Source organism: Macaca fascicularis, chromosome 14, assembly GCF_037993035.2.
Source record: "Macaca fascicularis isolate 582-1 chromosome 14, T2T-MFA8v1.1".
NCBI lineage: Eukaryota > Metazoa > Chordata > Mammalia > Primates > Cercopithecidae > Macaca > Macaca fascicularis.
In genome coordinates, this window is record NC_088388.1 from 92,853,974 (window position 1) to 92,878,114 (window position 24,141).

The 24,141-nt window shown below is 45.3% G+C and overlaps 1 protein-coding gene across 2 annotated transcripts in view; it reads right to left on the minus strand.

Annotated features, from left to right (window-relative positions):
* The window catches only part of VSTM5 (V-set and transmembrane domain containing 5), a 34,025-nt gene that overhangs the window by 2,402 nt on the left and 7,482 nt on the right, over positions 1-24,141 (minus strand). The window contains exons 2-3 of one of the 2 annotated variants that reach the window (XM_005579368.5): positions 359-685; positions 105-245 (exon numbers count right to left, since the gene is read on the minus strand). In XM_005579368.5, coding sequence (XP_005579425.3) covers positions 105-245; positions 359-685 — 468 coding nt within the window. The remainder of the gene's footprint in view (positions 1-104; positions 246-358; positions 686-24,141) is intronic. The other variant, XM_074015080.1, reaches the window with a different exon arrangement.

The following is a 24,141-nucleotide window of genomic DNA, read 5'->3' on the forward strand; positions in this document are numbered from 1 at the left end:
TTGGAAATCAAGCCACATAGCGCTTTCTTGGTGAGAACAAGGTAACACATGCCACCACTGGCCTCAAAACCACTCATGGATTATCACAAGGCCCAGGGAGTTACCTTTGAGTTTGTGTCTTCTCTTCCTCTGAAATTTATATGCACACTTATTACAAACCCACATGAGGCTGATTAACACTGCGGCCACAGCAGCGAGAAAAGCAAGGATGACAGCGACAAAGTGCAGGTCTTCATAGAGGATCTCTATGGAGTGAGGGTGAGGGAAGGGGGAATACAACATTTCTTTTAATATTGTGAAATCGACCTCCCACACACTCACCGTCCAGAGGGGTGCCCGGGGCCCGGGGATGTCTTACCAGAGACGTGCAGCACGATGGTGCCAAACTGGCTGCTCCCCAGGCGTTCCGTCACGGTGATGACATAGTAGCCAGAATCCCTCACTCCCACACTGAAGAGCTGGATGGAGCCGTTGTCGAAGGTGCAGACTCTGTCCTTGTGGCTTTGGGAGATGTTGGCCTGAGTCCCTGGTTTCCACTCCACGATCTTCTGCGTTCCCCAGTTGGACGAATATGTCCATTCGATGGTGGGCACTCCGTGACAGGAGTACTCAACTGAGAGCAGGATGTCTTCTTTGACGGTGGCATTGATGGTGGCCTGAGGAATGTACAGGGACACGCCCTGACCTGCAGGATGATATGCTGGATGTTGGGCACATATATATGGCTTTATACTGAAGTGAACTTACATAATTCGTTAATCTATTTCACAAATATTTATTGTGTGCCTGTTATATACCAGGAACTGTTCTAGGTTTTGGTGCTTAAGTGATAATGCTAAACAAGACACAAGGCTCCCTGGAGATAGAGAGCTCTACACACAGAGCAACCTTTTTCTATTTTGAAGAAACTCTGTTTAGAATGCTCCCTTTTATTTCAACCAGGAATCTGACACCTTTGTAGCAAGGTGGACTACAGAGGTTCTCTCCTAGTATATGGGAGCCCTTCTGATGCCCAAGGACTGTTCTCATGACTCTCTGGATCACTCCCTCTCACTCAAGCCCTCAATGTGTGACATAGTTATTCTTTAACACAGAACAAAGTGCAGAGTTTAAGACGACTGGAATAAAGAAGAAAACAGAGGTCAAATTCCAGGCCAGACCTCAGAGGGCAGGAATCGTTTCTTTATCCCTATGGTCCCTGAAACCAGTACAATGCCTGACACATGGTGGTTGGTCAATAAATGTTTGCTGAGTAAATGAATAAGTGAATGACCAAATATTTACAGCAACAAGAAACATGAGCCTTTTCCTAATAGGAATGTCGACGCTTAGGTGTTTTGAAAAATTAAGTACATCTAAAAGCTAACATAGGGAAGAGAACTATATTTAAGACTTTCTGTGCCAGTTACTATGTTATCTACTTTACAATCCTTATCTATTTTATTGTATTTATTTTTTGAGATGGGGTCTTGCTCTTTCGCCTGGGCAGGAGTACAATGGCTTGATCTCAGCTCACTGCAACCTCCACCTCCTGGGTTCAAGCGATTCTCCTGCCTCAGCCTCTCAAGTAGCTGGGACTACAGGCGCCTGCCATCACACCTGGCTAATTTTTTGTATTTTTAGTAGAGATGGGGTTTCACTATGTTGGCCAGGCTGGTCTCAAACTCCTGACCTCATGATCTGCCTGCCTCAGCCTCCCAAAGTTTTGGGATTACAGGCGTGAGCCACTGCACCCAGCCATCTCTTTTATTTTTTACATAGGCACACCAACATGCCCACATAACCAGTAAATGGAAGAGGAGGGATTTCAGCACAGTTTTGATTCCAATCCTGGATCTCTACTTTGTTTTTTGTTTTGTTTTGTTTTTGAGACAGTCTTGCTCTGTTGCCCAGGCTGGGGTGCAGAGTCACGATCTCAGCTCACTCAACTTCCACCTACTGGGTTCAAGTGATTCTTTTTTTTTTTTTTTTTTTTTTGAGACAGAGTCTCGCTCTGTCGCCCAGGCTGGAGTGCAGTGGCCGGATCTCAGCTCACTGTAAGCTCTGCCTCCCGGGTTCACGCCATTCTCCTGCCTCAGCCTCTGAGTAGCTGGGACTACAGGCGCCCGCCACCTCACCGGGCTAATTTTTTGTATTTTTAGTAGAGATGGGGTTTCACCGTGTTAGCGAGGATGGTCTCGATCTCCTGACCTCATGATCCGCCCGCCTCGGCCTCCCAAAGTGCTGGGATTACAGGCATGAGCCACCGCGCCCGGCCAAGTGATTCTTATGTCTCAGCTACCTGAGTAGCTGGGATTACAGGCGTGTGCCACCACGCCAGGCCAAATTTTTTTTGCATTAATATTTTTAGTAGAAATGGGGTTTTGTCATGTTGGCCAGACTGGCCTCAAGTGATCTGCCTTTTCGGCCTCCCAAAATGTTGGGATTACAGGCGTGAGCCACCATGCCCAGCTCATCTCTCTACTTTGTGACTATCTATCTATCAATCATGTATCTATGTTTCCTGATTTCTCTGACCTCAAATATGAGCAGTTGCAGTAGTGATTACTGCTGTAAGATTTAGAGAACTATATTTAGAACTAGTGAAAAATCTATATTATAACCTCTGTGCATTTCGTGTACATTCTGTTAACCACGTTGGTCAAGGTTACTAACAGGTTGATATCCTGGGAGACTACCAGCCCTTTTCACACCCTCATGGAACTTCACTTTGAGCATTTCGGTTACTTTGGCCCAGGAAACTGCAAAACTAAAAAATAAAATAACAACTCCAATTTTCTGAGATGCTGATACAACTGGAAACTGGCTGATTGGTTCTTGCTGGTTTTTATATTTTCTCTGGACCAGAGAAACCTCTTGCCTTTTTTTTTTTTTTTTTTTTTTTTTTTTTTTTTTTTTGGTAGCAATGAGGTCTTTCTGTGTTGCTAGGCACTGGTCTTGGACTTCTGGCCTCAACCTCCCAGTGTTGGGATTACAAGTGTGAGCCACTGTGTCCAGCTTAGAAAAGCTTCTTTAAAATTTTTTTCAAATTTAATTGACAAATAAAGATTGTATACATTCAAGGTATACAGCCTGATGATTTATCTCTGTTGTGTAATGATGATCACAATTAAATTAATGAATATATCCATCACCACTCATGCTGAACATTCAGTCCCCAGAATTTGTTCATCTTATAACTCAAAGTTTGGACCTTTTGATCTACATCTCCCTCTTCCCCACTGGCCCCAGCCTCTGGCAACAATTCTACTGTATTTCTATGAGTTCAATTTTTTTAGATTCCACATATAAGTGAGATCATACAGTATTTGTCTTCCTATGTCTGGCTTATTTCATTTAGCAACTTAGCATAATGGCTTTCAGGTTCATCCATGTTGTCACAAATGGCATGATTTTCTTCTTCATATGGCTGAATAATATTCATATATATCTTTATTTATGTATTCATCTGTCGATGGACACTTAGGTAGTTTCCATGTCTTGGCTATTGTGAATATGGTGCAGTGAACAAGAGCATGCAGATATCTCTTTGTTACACTGATTGCAGTTGTTTTTGATATATAGCCAGTAGGATTGGTGGATTGTATGGCACTTTTCTTTTCTTTTTTCAGACAGGCTCTCACTCTGTTGCCCAGGCTGGAATGTAGTGGCGCAATCTTGGCTCACTGCAACCTCCGCCTCCCAGGTTCAAGCGATTCTCCTGCCTCAGCCTCCCGAGTAGCTGGGATTACAGGTGCCCGCCACTTTGCCCAGCTAATTTTTGTCTTTTTAGTAGAGATGGGGTTTCACCATGTTGGTCAGGCTGACCTCGAACTCCTGGCATCAGGTGATCCACCCGCCTTGGTCTCCCAAAGTGCTGGGATTACAGGCATGAGCCACCATGCCTGGCTGGTACCTCTATTTTTAATTTTTTTGAGGAATCTCCATACTTTTTTTCATAATAGCTATATCAATTTACATTCCCACTGACATTGTGAAAGGGCTCCCTTTCTCCATATCTTGACCAACATTTGTCATCTTGTCTTTTTGACAATAGCCAGCCTAAGAGGAGTGAGGTGATATCTCATTGTGGTTTTGATTTGCACTTCCCTGATCAGTTCAGCACCGATTTATGTACCTGTTGGCTATTTGTATTGTTTTCTTTGGAGAAATGACTATTGAGGTCCTTGTGCCCATTTTAAAATCATTTGTTTCTTTTTTGTTGTTGTTTGGTTTATGCTATTGAGTTGTATGAGTTCCATTTACATTTTGGATATTAACCCCTTTCCAGGTTTGCAATTATTTTTCTGAATTCTGTAGATTTCCTTTCCATTTTGTTGATTGTTTCCTTTGCTATACAGAAGGTTTTTAGTTTGATGTTGTCCCACTTACTCATTTTTGGTTTTGTTGCTTGTGTTTTGGGTATCATCCAAAAAGTTATTGCCAAGACCAATGTCAAGAAGTTTTTCCCTATTTTCCCTTCTAGGAGTTTTATGGTTTCACGTCTGACGCTTAAGTGTTTAATCCATTTCAAGTTAATTTTTGTGAATGATGTAAGATAAGGGTTCAATTTCACTCTTTTACATGTGAATATTCAGTTTTGCCAACACCCTTTATGAGGAGAGTCCTTTCTTCATTGTGCATTCTTGGCACTTTAGTCAAATATTAGTTGACCATATATAAATGCCTTTGTTTCTGGGCTATTTTGTTTCATTGATCTGTGTGCCTGTTTTTATGCCAGTGCCATACCATTTCAGTTTACTATAGCTTTGCAATTTGCTTTGAAATCAGGAGGCATGATGCCTTCCGCTTTGTTCTTCTTTCTCAAGATTGCTTTGGCTATTCAGGATCTTTTGTGCTTCTATATGAATTTGATTTTTTGTTGTTGTTTTTTTTTTGAGACAGGGTCTCCCTCTGCCACCTAGGCTGGAGTGCAGTGGTACAATCATGGCTCCCTGTAGCCTTGACCTCCCTGGGGTTAAGATGATCCTCCCACCTCAGCCTCCCAAGTAGCTGGTAATATAGGTGTGCACCACCACATCCAGGTAACTTTTGTATTTTTTGTAGACACAGGTTTTCACCATGTTGTGCAGGCTGGTCTCAAATTCCTGGGCTTAAGCGATCCACCTGCTTCAGCCTCCCAAAGTGCTAGGATTACAGGCGTGAGCCACTGCGTCTGGCCTGCTTTTTTGATTTCTGTGAAGAATGCCATTGAAATTTTGATACGGATTGCATTGACTCTGCAGATCGCGTTGGGTAATATGGACATTTTAACAATATTAATTCTTCCCATCCATGAACATAGGGTATCTTTCAATTTATTTGTGTCTTCAGTTTCCTTCGTCACTGTCTTATAGTCTTCAGCATATAGACTTCTCGCCTTCTTTGTTAAATTTATTCCTAAATATTTTATTGTTTTTGATTTTATTGTAAATGGGACAGCTTTTTTTTTTCTTTTCTTTTCTTTCTTTTTTTTTTTTTTTTTTGTTGTTGTTGTTGAGATACGGTCTCACTTTGTCACCCAGGCTGGAGTACAGTGGTGCAATCTTGGCTCACTGCAGCCTTGACCACCCGGTCAAGGTCCAAAATAAATGAAATAGAGACTAGAAAAATAATAGAAAAGATGTACAAAACTAAGAGTTGATTAAAAAAAAAAAAAAAAGAAAAAGAAATAAGGGCCAGGCTCAGTGACTTATGTCTGTAATCCCAGTGCTTCAAGAGGTCAGTGTGGGAGAGGATCATCTGAGGCCAGGAGTTCAAGACCAGCATGGGTATAATTTAGTGAAACCCTATATCTACAGAAAGCAAAAAATTAGCCAGGTGTGGTGGTGCACACCTGTAGTTCTAGCTACTTGGAAGGCCGAAGCAGTTGGATCACCTGAGCCCAGGAGTTCCAGGCTGCAGCGAGCTATGATCATGCCATTGCACTCCAGCCTGGGCAACAGAGCCAGATCCTGTCTCTAAAAAAATTAAAAATAAATAAAAATTCAGAAATAAAATCGACAAACCTTTAGTTTTCTGACCTGATCTTTATTATTTCTTTTCTTCTGCTGCTCTTCTTTTTCTATTAGTTTTCTAATAATTCATTGAAGTGTCAAGTTAGGTTGATTACTTGACCTTTTTTTTTTTTTTTTTTTTTTTTGAGATGGAGTCTTGCTCTGTTGCCCAGGCTGGAATGCAGTAGCCCGATCTCAGCTTACTGCAAGCTCCACCTCCTGGGTTCATGCCATTCTTCTGCCTTGGCTTCCCAAGTAGCTGGGACTACAGGTGCCTGCCACAACGCCCGGCTAATTTTTTTTTGTATTTTTAGAAGAGACGGAGTTTCACCATGTTAGCCAGGATGGTCTCAGTCTCCTGACCTCGTGATCCACCTGCCTCAGCCTCCCAAAGTGCTGGTATTACAGGCGTGAGCCACTGCGCCTGGGCCGACATCTTTTTTCTTAATGTAAGCGTTTATAGTTATAAACTTTCCCCTTAAAACTGCTTTTGGGGCCGGGCGCGGTGGCTCAAGCCTGTAATCCCAGCACTTTGGGAGGCTGAGACGGGCGGATCACGAGGTCAGGAGATCGAGACCATCCTGGCTAACACAGTGAAACCCCGTCTGTACTAAAAAATACAAAAAACTAGCCGGGCGAGGTAGCGGGCGCCTGTAGTCCCAGCTACTCGGGAGGCTGAGGCAGGAGAATGGCATAAACTCAGGAGGCGGAGCTTGCAGTGAGCTGAGATCGGGCCACTGAACTCCAGCCTGGGCGACAGAGCAAGACTCCGTCTCAAAAAAAAAAAAAAACTGCTTTTGCTGCACCCTGTAAATTATGGTATGCTCTATTTCCATTTTTGTTTCAAGATTTTTTTCATTTTTTTCTTTGACACATTGGTTATTTAGGAGTGTGTTGTTTAATTTCTAGGTATGTGAGAATTTTCCAATTTTACTCCTACTGTTGATTTCTAGTTTCATATTACCATGGTCAGGAAAGACACTTGATATAATTTAAATCTTGAATTTGTTAAGACTTGAGAAAAACTTCCTCTTAATTAGACAGACTAAGCAGGCATTTAACTAGGTGTTAGGAAAAAAGTGGTTTCTCCTTCCATCAAAGATTGTCACATATAATTAGGAATAAATAATCTATAACAGGCCAGGTGCGGTGGCTCATGCCTGTAATTCCAGCACTTTGGGAGGCCAAGGCGGGCGGATCACCTGAGGTCAGCAGTTTAAGACCAGCCTGACCAACATGGAGTAATCCCGTCTCTACTAAAAATACAAAATTAGCTGGGCGTGGTGGCACATGCCTGTAATCCCAGCTACTTGGGAGGCTGAGGCAGCAGAATCACTTGAACCCAGGAGACGGAGGTTGCTGTGAGCCGAGATCGCACCACTGCATTCCAGCCTGGCAACAAGAGCAAAACTCCATCTCAAAATAATAATAATAATAATAATCTATAACAAAGATGAAAAATTAACATTCATGGTTTTAAAGCAAACTGCTTGTCAGTTATTTAAAAAGTTGAATTAACGAGTAACCACCTCTGCATCTCATGCTAAAATTAATCCAGAATGAGTCCAGAGAAACTTAGTGACTGGGCGAATATTCAGGCCTGGCTCAAGTGTTCTATTCAAGAAGGTTGGTTCAGTACATCAGATTTCACTTATAAAATGGATGGGCTGGTCTGAAGGTAGTGAGTTATCTCAACTGATTGTTCACAGTCAGTTACAGATGAAACCCCTTATTCTGCTCTTTCTCCCCTTCTCACTACTGCTCTTGAGTAGTCTTAAAAAAAAAAAAAAAAAAAAAAAAGGACAGCAGGCAGCCATTCACAAGAATGAGCTTTATATGGGCAAGGAAAGACATCTGTGATGTTACTAAATTTAAAAAAGTAAATGTACGGCCGGGCGCAGTGGCTCACGCCTGTAATCCCAGCACTTCGGGAGGCCGAGGTGGGGGAATCATGAGGTCAGGAGATCCAGACCATCTTGGCTAACACGGTGAAACTCCGTCTCTACTAAAAATGCAAAAAATTAGCCGGGTGAGGTGGTGGGCGCCTGTAGTCCCAGCTACTCAGGAGGCTGAGGCAGGAGAATGGCGTGAACCCGGGAGGCGGAGCTTGCAGTGAGCCCACATGGCGCCACTGCACTCCAGCCTGGGTGACAGAGTGAGACTCCATCTCAAAAAAAAAACAAAGAATAAAAAAAAAAAAGTACAAAACAGCATACCTAATGTGATCTCATTTATAGTTGTGTAAATATGTGCTAGTATATACATATTATGTATGGAAAAATGGAAACGTGTTGGAGTAATATATGCTAAACTGTTAACAGGGATTGCCCCTCAGATATCAAATGGCAGAATAATTTTATTTTCCATGTAAGCTATTTATATAATTTTGAATTTTTCAGTTATTTAATGAATTGATAATTTTAAAAAATTGTACTTTAAAAAGTCTTTTTAAGTTCTCCTGATTAGACTACGCAGTCTTGGCCAGCAAAATTTAGTTTATTTTACTTTTTTATTTTTTAGATGGCGTCTCACTGTGTCACCCCCAGGTTGGAATGCAATGGCATGGTCTTGGCTCACTGCCACCTCTACCTCCCGGGTTCAAGCGATTCGCCCACCTCAGCCTCCCAAGTAGCTGGGACTATAGGCACATGCCACTACACCTGGCTAGTTTTTGTATTTTTAATAGAGACAGGGTTTCACTATGTTGGCCAGGCTGGTCTCGAACTCCTGACCTCGTGATCCACCCGCCTCAGCCTCCCAAAGTGCTGGGATTACAGGCAGAGCCACTGCACCCAGCCCAAAATTTAAAGTTTAAAAGTTTACCTTTGCATCTTCACTTGGATTATTTGTGAAAAGCAGAGAGGAACTAAATTTCTAGGCATTTCCAAGATAGATGTGGAAGCCTCTCTTAAAGAACAGGTCACAGAGTAGAAGATTTTAGCAGGGCAGAAGTCACTGGAACCTGAACCAAAGGGCTTCCCGAATTCCTGGAGATGGTGAGACCCTCTGGTAACTAATCAGAAAGCTGTCAAGAGGAAATAGTAAAAGTACTAGGAAGCTGAAACCACCTACCGAGCAATGGGCTGGAATATAACACTCAGAAAGGTTACGTACTCCTTTTCTTACAAATAAATTACAAAGGTTGTACTTTTCAGTTTTTAAAAAATTGATTATTCAGAAGGGGGATATATTTCTTGAAATCACAACAAAGGTCAATACTGTTGAGATGACAATTACATCTGTTGAGATGACAAGAATATCAACTAATGATAGGACAAATATCTTGCCAATATAGTCTCTGCATTTAAGGAGTTATAGAAATACATCTTAATTAGGATAACTCATTTTCACCTCATTTATCTGGAAAACAATTTATTCAGCAAATGTGATCATCAGATGCAGCTGAGAACTACAAACTAAGCATCATTGTCATCCTTATCAAGCCTTTAATTAAGCAGCTAGCATATACTGGTTTCAGAACCTAAGGTTCAGGAGTCCTAATTCAGAAAACTGTTACAGTGGGGTAGGTGAGTGACGAGTGACATTACAAATGGATCATTTCAATTGGCAGGGAGGTGTAGGGGAGACACCTGATGTGGGCAGGACACACCCAGGCTTTACCCTGGGACCTCCTTGCTGGGAGATCTGGAGAAAGTTCTTAACTATGAGAGCCTCAGCTCTCCTGTGAGGATGAGGGTCAATGACACATGTAAGGCTCAGAAACAGTCTGGGCACTGAGCAATGACACAGAGCTTTGTGTTCATCCAGGAGCTGCAGCCCCCACCACTTACCCTTCTCTGATCAGGTCTCTGTCACCTGCCTCAGGGTGACTGACCAACTGCCCCAACTGCCCCAGTTTGTCCCAGGACTGAGGGATTTCCCAGGATGTGGCAGTTCCAGGGCTAAAATCAGGACAGTCACGGGCAAACCAACAGAATTGATCACTTGCGATGGCTCACACCTGTAATCCCAGCACTTCGGGAGGCCAAGGCAGGCAGATCACCTGAGGTCAGGAGTTTGAGAACAGCCTGACCAACATGGTGAAACCCTGTCTCTACTGAAAAAAACACAAAATTAGCCAGGCATGGTGGCTGGTGCCTATAATCCCAGCTACTCGGGAGGCTGAGGCACGAGAATCGCTTGAACCTGGGAGGCACAGGGTGGCAGTGAGCTGAGATAGCACCACTGCATTCCAGCCTGGGCAACAGAATGAGACTCAGCCTCAGTAAAAAAGAAAAAAAGAAATATTGAAGAGCAGAGAGAAAACTCCAAGATACACCACTGTGTATTTCTGAGGTGCTCAAAGGAGCTCAATAGGAGAGCTGTGAAGGCAGCCAGCCCTGAGAGGCTGGAGAAGGAAAGCCAGTCTTCCCTAATGCTCCAGCTCCCTAATGCATCTCCGGGGGTCAGCATCCCATGCACCCCCATTTCAGTTGGGATCTCACTCTTGTCCCTGAGCTCAGCACTGCACTTGCCACAGCTTCCTCAACAGCTGGAGACAGGCTCATCGGGTGCTGGCCTGCAGTTCCCTGACGTTAGGTAATTCGCCCAATGTCACAGTAAGTGACTGAGCAGAGATTCAAACCCTGAGTACTTTTTACTGCCCTGGTAATGAGCCAGGGAAGTTTGCAGGAGCCAGGGAAGGGAAAAGACACTCATTTAAGGTGGGGCATAAATAACAAGGTTTTTCAAGTGTGGGAAAGGGAGGAAGCCCAGTCTCAGCTAAGAGAAAAGTAGGACGACCCAGGAAGGCAGGAGGGATCCAAGGCTCCTCAGATTTGGGACTTGGTGATTAAGAAGTGCAGGGTGGCCATGAGATAAGGAAGCTGACAGAGTGTGGGGCAGGGTGGGGTAGGGCAGGGCAGAGGCAGAACAGGACTCAGGAGGATGTTCAAATAGGGCCATGACATGATCTGAACAGGGCTTCTGGAAGGACAGTCTGGCAGAATTCATAATCTTACCATTTACATACATCATATGTACTGCCTGGGCCCCCAACAGGTGCTTGTTCTTTGGGAGAACCTAAGGCTGGAGCCTAAACAGCCGTGAACAGCTAGTGGTACCCTGCTTCCCCTGGCCGCCCTGTGCCAGCCTCTGAGAGAAGGGGTAGTAAGAAGTGGGCAAGCGTAGGCAGGTCTGTCCAAGACCGCAAGATCTTTGTAGACAGAATTCTTGTCCTATTCATTTCCGAACCCCCAGTGCCCAGGACAGGGCCTGACACTTTGTAGATGCTCAAAATATACTTGCATGAATGAACGAATGGTGACCTGTGCCCTGCCTGTCAAACTGTTGCCAACCGGGAGAGAGCAGGAAGGGAGTATCTCCACTGAGCTCAGGGTTACTGGATCTAGCTGGGGAAGGCATTGGAGGGACCCTTTTCCCAGCTTCAAGTCCGCTGAGAGTCAAACAGCAGGAGAAACAGCACAGGTTGTTGTTTGGTTGGTTTTTGTTTGTTTGTTTGTTTGTTTGAGATAAGGTCTCACTGCTGAGGCTGAAGTGCAGTGGGTGGGATCTTGGCTCACTGCAACCTCTGCTTCCTGGGCTTAAGCTATACTCTAGCCTCAGCTCCCGAGTAGCTGAGACCACAGGCATATTGGCCATGCCTGCCTATTTATTTATTTATTTATTTATTTATTTTGTAGAGATGGGGTTTCGCCATGTTGCCCAAGCTGGTCTTGAACTCCTGAGCTCAAAGCAATCTGCCCACCCCAGCCTCCCAAAGTGCTGAGATTACAGGTGTGCGCCACCGCACCTGGCAGTTTTTTGTTTTTTGTTTTGAGACACAGTCTTGCTCTGTTGCTCAGGCTACATACAGTATAGTGGCACGATCACGGCTCACAGCAGCCTCCACCTCCCGGGCTCAAGCAGTCCTCCACCTCAGCCTCCCTAGTAGCCAGGACAAAAGGTGTGCACCAGAGACAGGGTTTCACCATGTTGTTCAGGCTGGTCTCGAACTCCTGAGCTGAAGCAAACCTCCCACCTCAACCTCCCCAAGTGCTGGGATTACAGGCGGCACAGTTTTAAGCCACAATTAAAATATCCATGTTGCTGCCCAGCTCATGCCATTCTTGAAATACCTGCCTGCCAGTAATTTGGGAAACACAGCTTTGTGTAGGAGGTCAATACAGCACCCCCAAGTAATAGCTTCCCTGTTTAGTGGTGAAGAACAGCGCTGATGGCTGGCCTGGGCACACAGTTCACAGGTACCCATACCTCTGGTGAGCCCAGGTGGTAATTCCCCCTCTCAGTGCCTGATTGCTCAGAAACCAAAGCTCAGCTTATCTTGGAGGGGGCTCCCCATGATCTTGCTGTTTAATGGTCTTGGGAAGTCACCCAGATGTCAGCCAACCCAAACAATGTAAACAGATGCAGGTTTAGGTGCAGGCTACCAGGCTGTTTCCTTCAGCAGGTTTCAGAATTTGTACCCAAACCAGGAAAATCACTCGAAAATAGCAACAGTCACCATTTCTGTCGGTTAACACCTGTTAGATATCAGATGTTATACACCATTATCACAGCCCAGTGAAACCAAGGCTGGGAAAGTTGACTGACCTGGCCGTTATCAGACTGGCAAAGATGAAGAAGTTTGATAACATTATGTTGTCAGGAGTGCATGGAGGTTACTCTCAAACATTACTGTGGTGATTGTAAATAGGTGGAACCTGCTTGGAGGGCATATGATGCAATCTGTAAAAATATTTAAATAGCACATACCTTTTGACCCAGAAATTCCACTTCTAATAATTTATCCTACAGATAAGATGGGCACATAGATGCAGAGATATATCTGTCAGTGTTGTCATGAAGCACAGTACTGTCAATTGTAGCAGCAAAAGACTGGAGATGCACCTGTGTGTTCACTTGTAAGGAACCAGTAAATAAAATATCAGTATTCATGTTTTGGGATATTACAAAAATGTTCAAAAGAATGAGGCAAATCTATATGTGTTGACATTAGATGATCTCAAAAATAAAAAAAGTACAGGGCAGAACAGTGTATAGAGAATGATTCCGCTTGAATAAAGTAATTATATGTGTATACACACACACTCACACATACACAGATAGACACACAGTTATCCATATAAATACATAGAATATCTCTAAGTTATTCTAAAAACCAGGAGCTGTGGTTGTCTTTGGGGAGGAGAAGGGGTGTCTGGAATGGGAGAAGACTTCACATTTCACTCTATATCCTTTTGAACAATAGTAATATTTTAGCAAGTTTGTTAATTACTTAAAAAATAAATATACTGTGACCGTAAAAATACAAATACTGCATGCCAAGATTGAGTCTGAGCCTTAGATTTTTCACATTTGAAAATGTTTTTTACATATACACAATGGACAACTCCATGAGCATTACCTTAGTCTGTGAAGGCAGGCAGGAGACTCGGACTAAGGCACTATGCTTTTCCCTTCCAAGGCACTTGCTTATTTGATCACTACTTTACAGATGAGAAAACTGAGGCTCAGAGACCTAAGTGTCCAAGTCTTTGCTAAGTAAAAATTCAGAGCTGAGACTGGAACCCAAGTCTCTCTTCACGGTCCCACAGCTGCCCCTAATAAGGTAAGGCACTTAAGTATAGAGGTGGAGTTTTACATTTCTTTAATGTTTCCCAAAATAGCCCATGGCTCAGTGCTGGTGAAGACTTGGGAGAAAGATATGACAAAAAGCAAAAGTCTAGACCTGGACTGTCTGATATGGTAGCTGCTAGCCATATGTAGCTGTTGAGCACTTGAAACTGACTGGTCCACACTGAGATGTACTCTAAGTATACAACGCACACCAGAATTTGAAGACTTAGTACTTAGTATGTTATACAGAATATAAAACATCTAATTAATAACTTATTTTCCATTGATTACATGTTGAGATGATAATGTTTTGGGATATATCAGGTTAAACCAAATATATATTCAAAGTTAATTTTACCCATTTCTTTTTATATTTTTAATATGGCCACTAGAACATTTAAAATTACATATGTGGCTGGGCGTGGTGGCTCATGCCTGTAATCCCAGCACTTTGGGAGGCCAAAGCAGGCAGATCGCCTGAGCCTAGGAGTTCAAGACCAGCCTAGACAACATGGCAAAACCCATCTCTGCAAAAAATACAAAAATTAGCTGGGCATGGTGGCATGCACCGTGGTCCCAGTTACTTGGGTGGCTGAGGGTGGGAGGATAGCTTCAGCCCAGGAGGCAGAGGTCGCAGTAAGCCGCATTCCAGTCTGGGTGACACAGTGAGACCCTGTCTCAAAAATAAAATAATTTTACACATGTGGCTTGCATGTGAGCCTTGCATATTTCTTTCAGAAAATGTTGGTATAAACTATCACTTCTCCAACCTCTTGCCAAAAAAACAAAACTTGTTCCCTTGAGATTGTTCCACGCTCTCCCCCGTCAACAATGTAAGCTCTCTGTCCCCAGTCCTTTCTCTTCATTCTTTAAACATGTTGACTCCTTTTACTGCAAGTTACAGCATCACCCTGTGTCCCACCAGCATACCCGTGGACAGCCCATCCAGTGATCTCATCTATGGGAACATCCTCCCTCTAGTCAACCTCAGCCTCCAGTAAAGCAGCCTGCTTTAACTACACCTTCTTCTCCTTGTTTACTGTTCAATTCCTCCCCTTGGCCTCGTCAGTCCTTCTACTCTGACTCCCTCTACTTTTCCCAATCCATTCTCCTCACTTCCCTCCCTACCCAGCCTCAGTTCCATCGCCCATCACGATCTAAGCACTTTTTAACACCAGTACTTTCTGCCTTTTCATCATATCTACCTGGAAAGGCCTTAGTCCTGGGACTAACAATGTTCTGCTCTCTCTCTGCCTGTACATGAGTAGCCAACATTGCAGGAGAATGTCCCTTGGCAGACACTCTTCAGCACAACAAAGCACACTGTTTCCAGGGTAGACTCAAGATCACCAAACTCAACACGGCCCCATCCTGCCAGACAATCTTACTACATAAATTGACACTTCCTTTTCCCACAGTTACTATACAGGCTCCCTCCTCTTCCTGGGATGCTGCTGACACTTCCTTCTGCTTTGGTGGTAGCTCTGGCCCCACCACACTCACCAGCCGTTCTTCCCATCTCTCTGGTTGCTGCTTCTCAGTATCTTTTGAGGGCTCATCCTCTTTGCTATGGTTTAAATGTCTGTCCCCCAGAACTCATGTTGAAACTTAAGCCCCTGGACATGTGTGGTGGCTCATGCCTGTAATCCCAGTACTTTGGGAGGCTGGGGCGGACGGATTGCTTGAGGCCAGGAATTCGAGACCAACTTGGCCAACATGGCAAAACCCCAGGTCTACAAAAAAATACAAAAATTAGCCGGATGTGATGATGTACACCTGTAGTCCCGGCTACTCAGGAGGCTGAGGCAGGAGAATTGCTTGAAGCCAGGAGGCGGAGGTTGCAGTAAGCCAAGATCACGCTACTGGGTGACAGAGCAAGACTCTGTCTGAAAAAAAATTAAAAAATAAAAATAAAATAAGAAATTTAATCCCTAGTGTAATAGTATAAAGAGGTGGGGTTTTTAAGAGGTGATTGGGTCATGAAGGCTTTGCCCTCGTGAATGAATTAACCCATTCACAGATTAATAGATTAGTGAGTTAATAGATTAGTGGGTTCTCATGAGAGTGGGTCTGTTATAAAAGGCAGTTTGGCTCTCAGCGAGCCTCCTCACTGCATGATACCCTCTGCTGACTCAGGACTCTATAGAGAGGTCTCACCAGCAAAAAGGTCCTCACCAGATGTGGCCCTCAATCTTGGACTTCCCAGCCTCCAGAACTGTAAGAAATAAATTCTTATGGCCAGGTGCAGTGGCTCATGCTTGTAATCCCAGCACTTTTGAAGGCTAAGGCAGGAGGCTTGCTTGAGGCCAGGAGTTCAAGACCAGCCTGGGCAGCAAAACAACACCATGTATCTTCAAAAAAAAAAAAAAGCCAGGTGTGGTGGTGTACACCTGTAGTCACAGGAGACTGAGGGGGAAAATCACTTGAGTCCAAGAGTTTCAGGCTTCAGTGAGCTATGATTGCATCACTGCTCTGAAGTCGGCAACAGAACAAGACTGTTTCTTTAAAAATTAGAAAAAAATTTAAAAAGAAATTCCTTATAAACTATGCAGTCTTTGGTATTTAGTTACAGCAACCAAAAATAGGCTAAGATACTCTGATCTGCCATTATATCACAGAATTCCTTGAGCTTGGTCCTAGGCCCTCTCCTTTATTCTTTATTCTCTCCCTAGGTAATCCCATCTATGCATGCAGCTCTGAGTCCAGTTACTTCCAAATTCACATCACCAACACAACTGCATCTCTGAGTACCAGACTCATTAATCCAACTATCTGCTTTACATCTGTACCTCACAGTTGACAGGCACTTCAAAATCTACATCTTCAAAGATAAATTAAATGCACACAGAATTGAGTTTACAGCCATGACTATCTGGAAAGATACGGAAGAACTTGGTAATACCTATTGGCTCCAGGGGGTAAGGAGGAGGAACTCGGTGGCTGGAGGATAAGACGGGGAGGCTTTTACAGATACACATTTTGAATTTTGGACTGTGTGCAAATACTACCTATTCAAACATAAGCAAAAACTAAAGAAGCAAATTAATTTTAAAATAAAACAATAAATGTATAATCCTGTCTCCCAAATTTGGTTGTCTGGGGTCCCCAACCTCAGTGAAAGGCTCTCCCAGCCAGTCAGCTCCACAGGACACCATCCTGACACCTCCTCCTTCCTCACCCACTACATCACATCTGTCACAGGGTCCTGTCAATTTCGCCTCCAACATGTAACTTGAATCTGATTTGGGTGCTCTTTCTTCCACCATCACCGTAGTTCAAGCCACCAACTCACAAATGGTGACAATGGTCTCTCAATGTGCCTCACTATGCCTGCTTAATCCCCACTAACTTACTGTCCACACAGCATCCTGAGTGATATTTTCAAAACTTCATTGTATTTCGTCACCCTCCTGTTTAAAACCCTTATCTGGCTCTCCGTTGCTCTAGGAATGAAGTCAAACCTCTTCAAAGGCTTGACTGGCCAGGTGTCATTTGGCTCCTGCCCATCACTTAGGCCTCAGCATCCTGAGCACGCCCTCATACCCTGAGCTCCAGGCACACTGCCCTTTCTTCAGCCCCTTGGGTTCATCTTGTTCTCACTCACTGCAGGGACTTAGCATAGGCTACTCCCCCTGCCTGCTCCCTCCCTTGTTTGCCTGTTAACCTTTATTCATCCTTCAGATCTCAGTCATCACCTCTTTTGGGAAGCCTGTCTCAACTCCAGGCTAGGTCAGGTCTCTTCTTGTGTGTTTTCATAGCACTTTTCCATCATAGTAACTATCACAGTTTGTAAGTATACACTTGTGTGGGTATTTGACATCTGTTCTCCCTTTAGACTGTAAGTTTCGTGAGGGCAGGAGTTGCCTATTTGGTTCCCTGTTGCAGCCCCGGAACTCTACAGGGTGCCTGGAACATGGATGGGAATTTCTGTGCAGTGACTCCCCTTATAGGGTTGTACATGTGATCTGGGGGTGTGGGGTACAGAATCCAGTACTATGCCAAGCTGAGCACAGGATCAGAACTTTGGACTCCACAGCTAGTTCTTGTGTGACTCTTGGGACCCAATTTGCCTCCTTCTTTTTGTCTGAAAAAATAAAAATAAAAATAAAATACACACAGACACAGACACACACACACACATATTTTGAGATGGAGTCTTGCTCTGTCACCCAGGCTGGAGTGCAGTGGCATGATCTCAGCTCACTGCAACCTCTGCCTCCCGGGTTCAAGCGATTCTCCTGCCTCAGCCTCCTGAGTAGCTGGGATTACAGGTGTGTGCCACCATGCCTGGCTAATTTTTGTATTTTTAGTGGAGATGGGGTTTCACCATGTTGGCCAGGCTGGTCTTGAACTCCTGACCTTGAGTGATCTGCCCACCTTGGCCTCCCAAAGTGCTGTGATTACAGGTGTGAGCCACCTTGCCTGGCCTGAAATATATTTTTGATCCTTCTATCTAAACTTCCCTGTATCACACACATGCATGTGCGTGCACCGATGCTTCTACATATGCCCTCAAGCACGCAGAGTCCAGTTTCTGAATTCCTGGCAAATGGGGCCACATAGGGAAGGAATCCCTGGAGATGCACCAGGGAAGCAAGGGCTTCAGAGGAAATCAGTCAAGCAGAAGTGGGTTCCAATATCAATCTGCTCTTTGTTAATATCATGACGTTGGCCAAATTAGCTCAAAGTCACTGACTCTGTTCCTCATGTGTAAAATGAGGATGGACATAGACATCTCACAGATCAGATATGTTAGAAAGAATGAAAGTGAATGCAATATGCTGAATGCCTAGCACAGTGCACTCACCCCACAAATAAACAATAAACGGTAGTCATGGGTATACTGGGGCTATATGCCAGCCACACCAAGAAGAATCTCAGGACTAATCAGAAGATCATTCATAGTGTGCCTCAGGCTGTTGCAAACACACCCATCAAAAAAAGGAATTTTTAAAATAAAACAGGCAATCTGCTTCTCTGACTCTTAAGAGGGAAACTCAGCCGACTGCGTGACACAACTGATTCAGAGCAACGGGGGCCGAGGGATCCGCCGGCGGGTGCAGAGGGTGGCAGAGGAGGGCAAGATGCAGGGGGGTGGGGGGGTGGGTGTGCAGGGAAAGCCAGAAAAGACCCCTCCCAATCCCTACCAGGGAGAGTACATACTGTGGAGCCGAAAGACCCAGGTTCTGTCTGGGCTGCACACGCTATAGCTGGGCGACTCTGCACAAACTCCTTCCCCTTTCTGAGCCACTTGGTGGCTTTTCTGTCAATGATTCAATTTAAAAAACAAAGCTGGGCGTGGTGGCTCACACCTGTGATCCCAGCACTTTGGGAGGCCAAGGCCGGTGGATCACTTGAGACCAGAAGTTCAAGACCAGCCTGGCCAATGTGGTGAAACTCCGTCTCTACTAAAAATACAAAAATCAGGCTGGTGTGGTGGGGGCGCCTGAAGACCTAGCCACTCGGGAGGCTGAGGCAGGAGAATCGCTTGAACCCGGGAGTCGGAGGTTGCAGTGAGCCAAGGTCGGGCCACTGCACTCCAGCCTGGGCGACAGAGCCAGACTCCATCGTAGAGAGAGAGAGAAAAAAAACCAACCAAACAAGGCAGAGCGCAGTGGCTCACACCTGTAATCTCAGCACTTTGGGAGGCCAAGGTGGACAGATCACTTGAGCCCAGGAGTTCAAGACCAGTCTTGCCAATATGGTGAATCCCCATCTCTTAAAAAAAAAAAAAGTCAGGTGTGGTGGCACGGGCCCCTGTGTTCCCAGCTACTGGGGAGGCTGAGATGGGGAGGATAACTTGAGCCTGGGAGGTCAAGGCTACAGTGAGCTGAGATCGCACCACTGCACTCCAGCCTGGGTGACAGAGCGAGACCCTGTCTCAAAAAAATAAAACAAACAAACGAACAAAACTATACAGGTAAGAAAGACAGCCAGGAGCAATTCCAGGGGCACAAGCTCTGATTCCAGACCAAGAGAATTCAGTCCCTTTCCATTCAAGAAGCATTTGGGGAAGGATGGGGTCGGGAACCAACCTGCTCTTGGGCCCATGCTCCAGCTCCATTCCGGAGTCCCTAATGAGTGAAATCGGCTGCCCAACCAGGGGCGCCAGGCCTTCTTACATCCCAGACCCTGCAGAAAGGGCCTTGCGAACCCACTTGCAGTGATTGGCCCGAGGCTGATACCTGATCTGAACTGGGCCAATCAGATTCTCTGTCTCAAGGGCGTGAACTTAGGATGAGGGGCCTTTTAGGCTCTATGGTGGCCCCAAGAGAAGGGCTGCTTCCCCAACGCCACAGTAAGTGGAGCAGAGAAAGCTGGTCCTGGCAAGAGGCTGCCGGGCAGCAGGAGAGACTGGGCTCCCGTGGCCCAGGGACTGCTGCGGACAGGAGCTGCTGCCGTGGACCGTTATGGCTTCTGAGGTCCTGGTTCCAGGTCTAGGGAGAGGCCTGGCACCTCTGTCCCTGGCAGATACCCCTACTTCCTTCTGAATACACTTTCCCTCGGCTGTCTCCTGTTCCTTACAAGTTACTTGGCCTACCTGAATCTGTTTCTTCCTGCATCAAGTGGGAATAGCAACGCCTGCTTTGCATGGTTGTGAAAACTCAGAGTATGACACACAGTAAGCACTCTCTGTGAGGTGCATTAAAAAGAATATTGTCATAGTCCACCAGTGCCAGCTTGAGGAAGTGGGGCAGTGGTGTGAAAAGGCTGGTAGGGCATGGGTGGGAGCCTCAGGTTACAGATAAGGATGGAATCTAGGTAGTGCTTGGTTCCATCCAGACCTGCGCTCTACCCAAAGCTCCTGCCCCTTTTGCCTGTTATGGTTTGAATTGTGTATCCTCAAAAAGATATGTTGGCGTCCTAACCAGAACTCAGAATGTGGCCTTATTTGGAGATAGGGTTGTTACAGAGGTAATCAAGTTAAAATGAGGTCATTACGGTGAGCCCTAATTGAATATGACCCTTCTAAAAAGGAGACATTTGGATATAGACATATATGCACATGGAGAGAATGCCGTATGAAGATGAAGGCAGAGATCAGAGGATGCATCTACAAGCCAGGGAATGCCAGATTGCCAGCAAACCACCGGAAACCAGGGAGCGACATGGAACAGTCACTCTTACAGGCCTCAGAACTAACCAGCCCTGCTGACACTTTGATCCCAGACCTCCAGCCTTTAGAACTTGGAGACAATGAATTTCTGTTGTTTAAGCCACCCCAGCTGTGGTCATTTGTTATGGTAGCCCTAGCAAATGCCCTTCTGTGGCTTTTATTTCCAGAAATAATTGGCCCCAGTTTTCTGATTGGAAAGGACTGAATCAGCTAATCTGTTGTTATCAAACTTGATTGTGCATTAGATCATCTGGGGAAGGTTTTACAACACTCTCCTGGATCAATGAACTCAGCATCCGAGGGTGCAACCAAGGTTTCGGTGATTTTTTAAAACTTCCCACGTGTTTCCAGCATGCATCAAGATTGATAACCACTGGGCCAGGTGCAGTGGCTCAAGCCTGTAATCCCAGCACTTTGGGAGGCCGAGACGGGCGGATCACGAGGTCAGGAGATCGAGACCATCCTGGCTAACACGGTGAAACCCCCGTCTCTACTAAAAAATACAAAAAATTAGCCGGGCGAGGTGGTGGGCGCCTGTAGTCCCAGCTACTCGGGAGGCTGAGACAGGAGAATGGCGTAAAGCCGGGAGGCGGAGCTTGCAGTGAGCTGAGATCCGGCCACTGCACTCCAGCCTGGGCGACAGAGCAAGACTCCGTCTCAAAAAAAATAAATAAAATAAATAAATAAATAAATAAATAAATAAATAAATAAATAAATAAGATTGATAACCACTGAGCTAATCCACACTGAGGTGTTAGCAGCTGAAGACCATTTATTAGAATTCCTTTACAGTGGGCACAAAGCCTGAAGCCAAAGAACTATGTGAAAGAGAGAGCAATGTTGGAGACACTAGGGACAGCTCTTTCAGGAAGATAGTTGGGGGAAGTGGACTATTTCTGGCATCACTGAAATTTTACTGTATCTGGCTAGTCCTATTTCTAGTGATGCTTTGGGGGCTTAGGAGGAAGAACAGGCAGGCAAAGTCATTCCATTGGCTCCCTCCACTCTCTTCAAAACTCTAACACAGTGGTTCTCAGCATTTGGCTCCATTAGAACCACCTGGAGGTGATCACTGAACCGGATTGCAGGGCCCGGTCCCCAGTTTCTCATTCAGTAGGGTGAGGTGAGTCCTAAAAGTGCACTTCTAACAAGTGCCTCTCTGTAGAAGAATAGGTTCTGCAGTCAGAGAACTTAGGGCCCATTCGTGCTGACTTCCTAAAGCTGAATCAAGAGAAAACACCAAGGTCTGGGGCAGGGAATCTGAGGCCAATTCATGATAATTTCCTAAATTAAATAAAAGGGAAAACACCTGGGTGGGGGGGCAGGCAACCTAAGGCCAATTAACGAAAACTTCCTAAAGCTAAACCAAAAGGAAAAACCTCACCTTCGCAGGCCCAAAGGCTACTCTCTCTACACCCTTCCCCCTCCCTCAGGTCTCAGAGGGAAAGGGAGAGTGCCTTAGATTGGCCTCGGGCCAAGCATGGGCCATCTCTTTAATCTGCATAGGCCACCATTCACTTCAGCCTTTAATTAGCCAAGGACCTAATCCTTCATCCAGATAAGGGGTAACCGATAAGGACTTCAAAAGGAATATTTAAAACCCAGAAAACACTGTAAACTCTGGCTCAGGCTGCCCCCACCCTGCGGAGTGCTTTCTTGCTGTAACAAATCCCTGCTTTTGCTGCTGCATTCCTGTGTTTCATTCCTTTGTTACTTGGTGTGTTTTGTTCAGTTCTTAGTTCAAAACGTCAAGGGCCTGGACAACTCACTCAAGGCTTTCCTTCTGGTAACACCTAGGTGATGCTGCCTCCACCCTCCTCAAAACTCTAACCCAGTGGTTCTAGCATTCAGCTCCATTAGAACCACCTGGAGGTGATCACAGACCCAGATTGCAGGGCGCAGCCCCCAGTTTCTCATTCAGTAGGGTGACGCTGCTGGTGGTCCCGGAACCGTACTTTTAGAACTTTGGCTGAAAGGATTCTGTAAGACCTTAGAGTGAAAAGGACACCAAGGATACCCTCAGGGTCCCAGCAGGCCAGGCCCTCCTCCCCTCTCACACTGCTCTGCTAACACCGTTCCTGCCAGGCAGGGGCTAGTCTGTGATGCAGCACTTCTTATCTTGGGGAAGGGAAGTTTTGGGACATGCAGTCATTACCGGAACCAGGGTCAATGGATCAAGAGTGAAAGGACACAGGTTCTGGTGAACAGAATTGAGGCAGAGTGTGTAGAACAGATACATTCATGGACTCTAGAGTCAGACTAACTGGTGTTCAAAATTTAGCTGTGCCAGTAACAACTGTGTGAACTGCGGTAAATGAATTACCTTCTTTCAGCCTGTTATGGTACCTAGGAAATAAGGATGATATAATAGTGCCGTGTCTACCTCCTGCAGCAGAATAAAGTTCAAATGACACAGTATATGTAAAGAGCTTATCACTCTCTAACACTTGGTGGTAGCTCAATAAATAGTAGCTATTATTAATGAGAATTCTTTGAAGATGCACAGGCTTTCTTGGTGAGGTAATGAGCTCCCCATCCTTGGGAGTATATAAGCAGAAGCTGGAGTTAGATCAGGGATTAAAGCAGAAGATCTGAGACCGGGAGTGTTGGAGGAGGAGGCTGGTTCTTCTGCTCCAGATCACATAATATAACTGGAATAAGCATTTGTAAATCCACAATTCACTTCTGAAGTGTGGCAAGAATGGGCAACCTGAAATTCTTCCCTGTGGAATTCCTTCTAGAATCTTCCTACCACACCTTTTCCAGGCACCAACAAGAGCCACCCTTGCTGGAAAGCTGGACTCTTTTCTGAAAGACCACAGGGTATGTAAAAGTCACTGCTGTGATTCTAATCAGATGCCAAGGAAGCAGGGTATGACAGCAGCGACTGCCTCACCCTGCACCAGTGTGCAAGGGGTTGGGGACCTGGCTGGGTTTGCCCTCTGCAAAGCTGGGTGTCAAGACTGAGTCAGGCCTGGGCCAGCGGCCAGCCTGGGGAACTAGAAGGTGCGGCCAGTAAATGTGTGTTGAACAGGAAGATAAAGGAAGAAATGAGGTGTTGTTATCTCCCAACAATTCTTTTGGGGGGACTTTACAGGATGCCTGACAGCACTTGAAGGAGGGGTATAGAGTGATCAAAAGATCATTCAGGGCTGGAGACAGTGGCTTACGCTTGTAATCCCAGCACTTTGGGAGGCCGAGGCAGGTGTATCACTTGAGGTCAGGAGTTCGAGACCAGCCTGGCCAACATGGCGAAACAAAAAATACAAAAATTAGCCGGGTGTGGTGGTGCACACCTGTAATCTCAGTTACTCAGGAGGCTGAGGCAGGAGAATCACTTGATCCTGGGAGGCGGAGGTTGCAGTGAGCCGAAATCACACCACTGCACTCCAGCCTGGGTGACAGAGTGACACTCTGTCTCAAAAACAAACAAACAAACAAACAAAAAAAAAATTCAGGCACATGCATAAC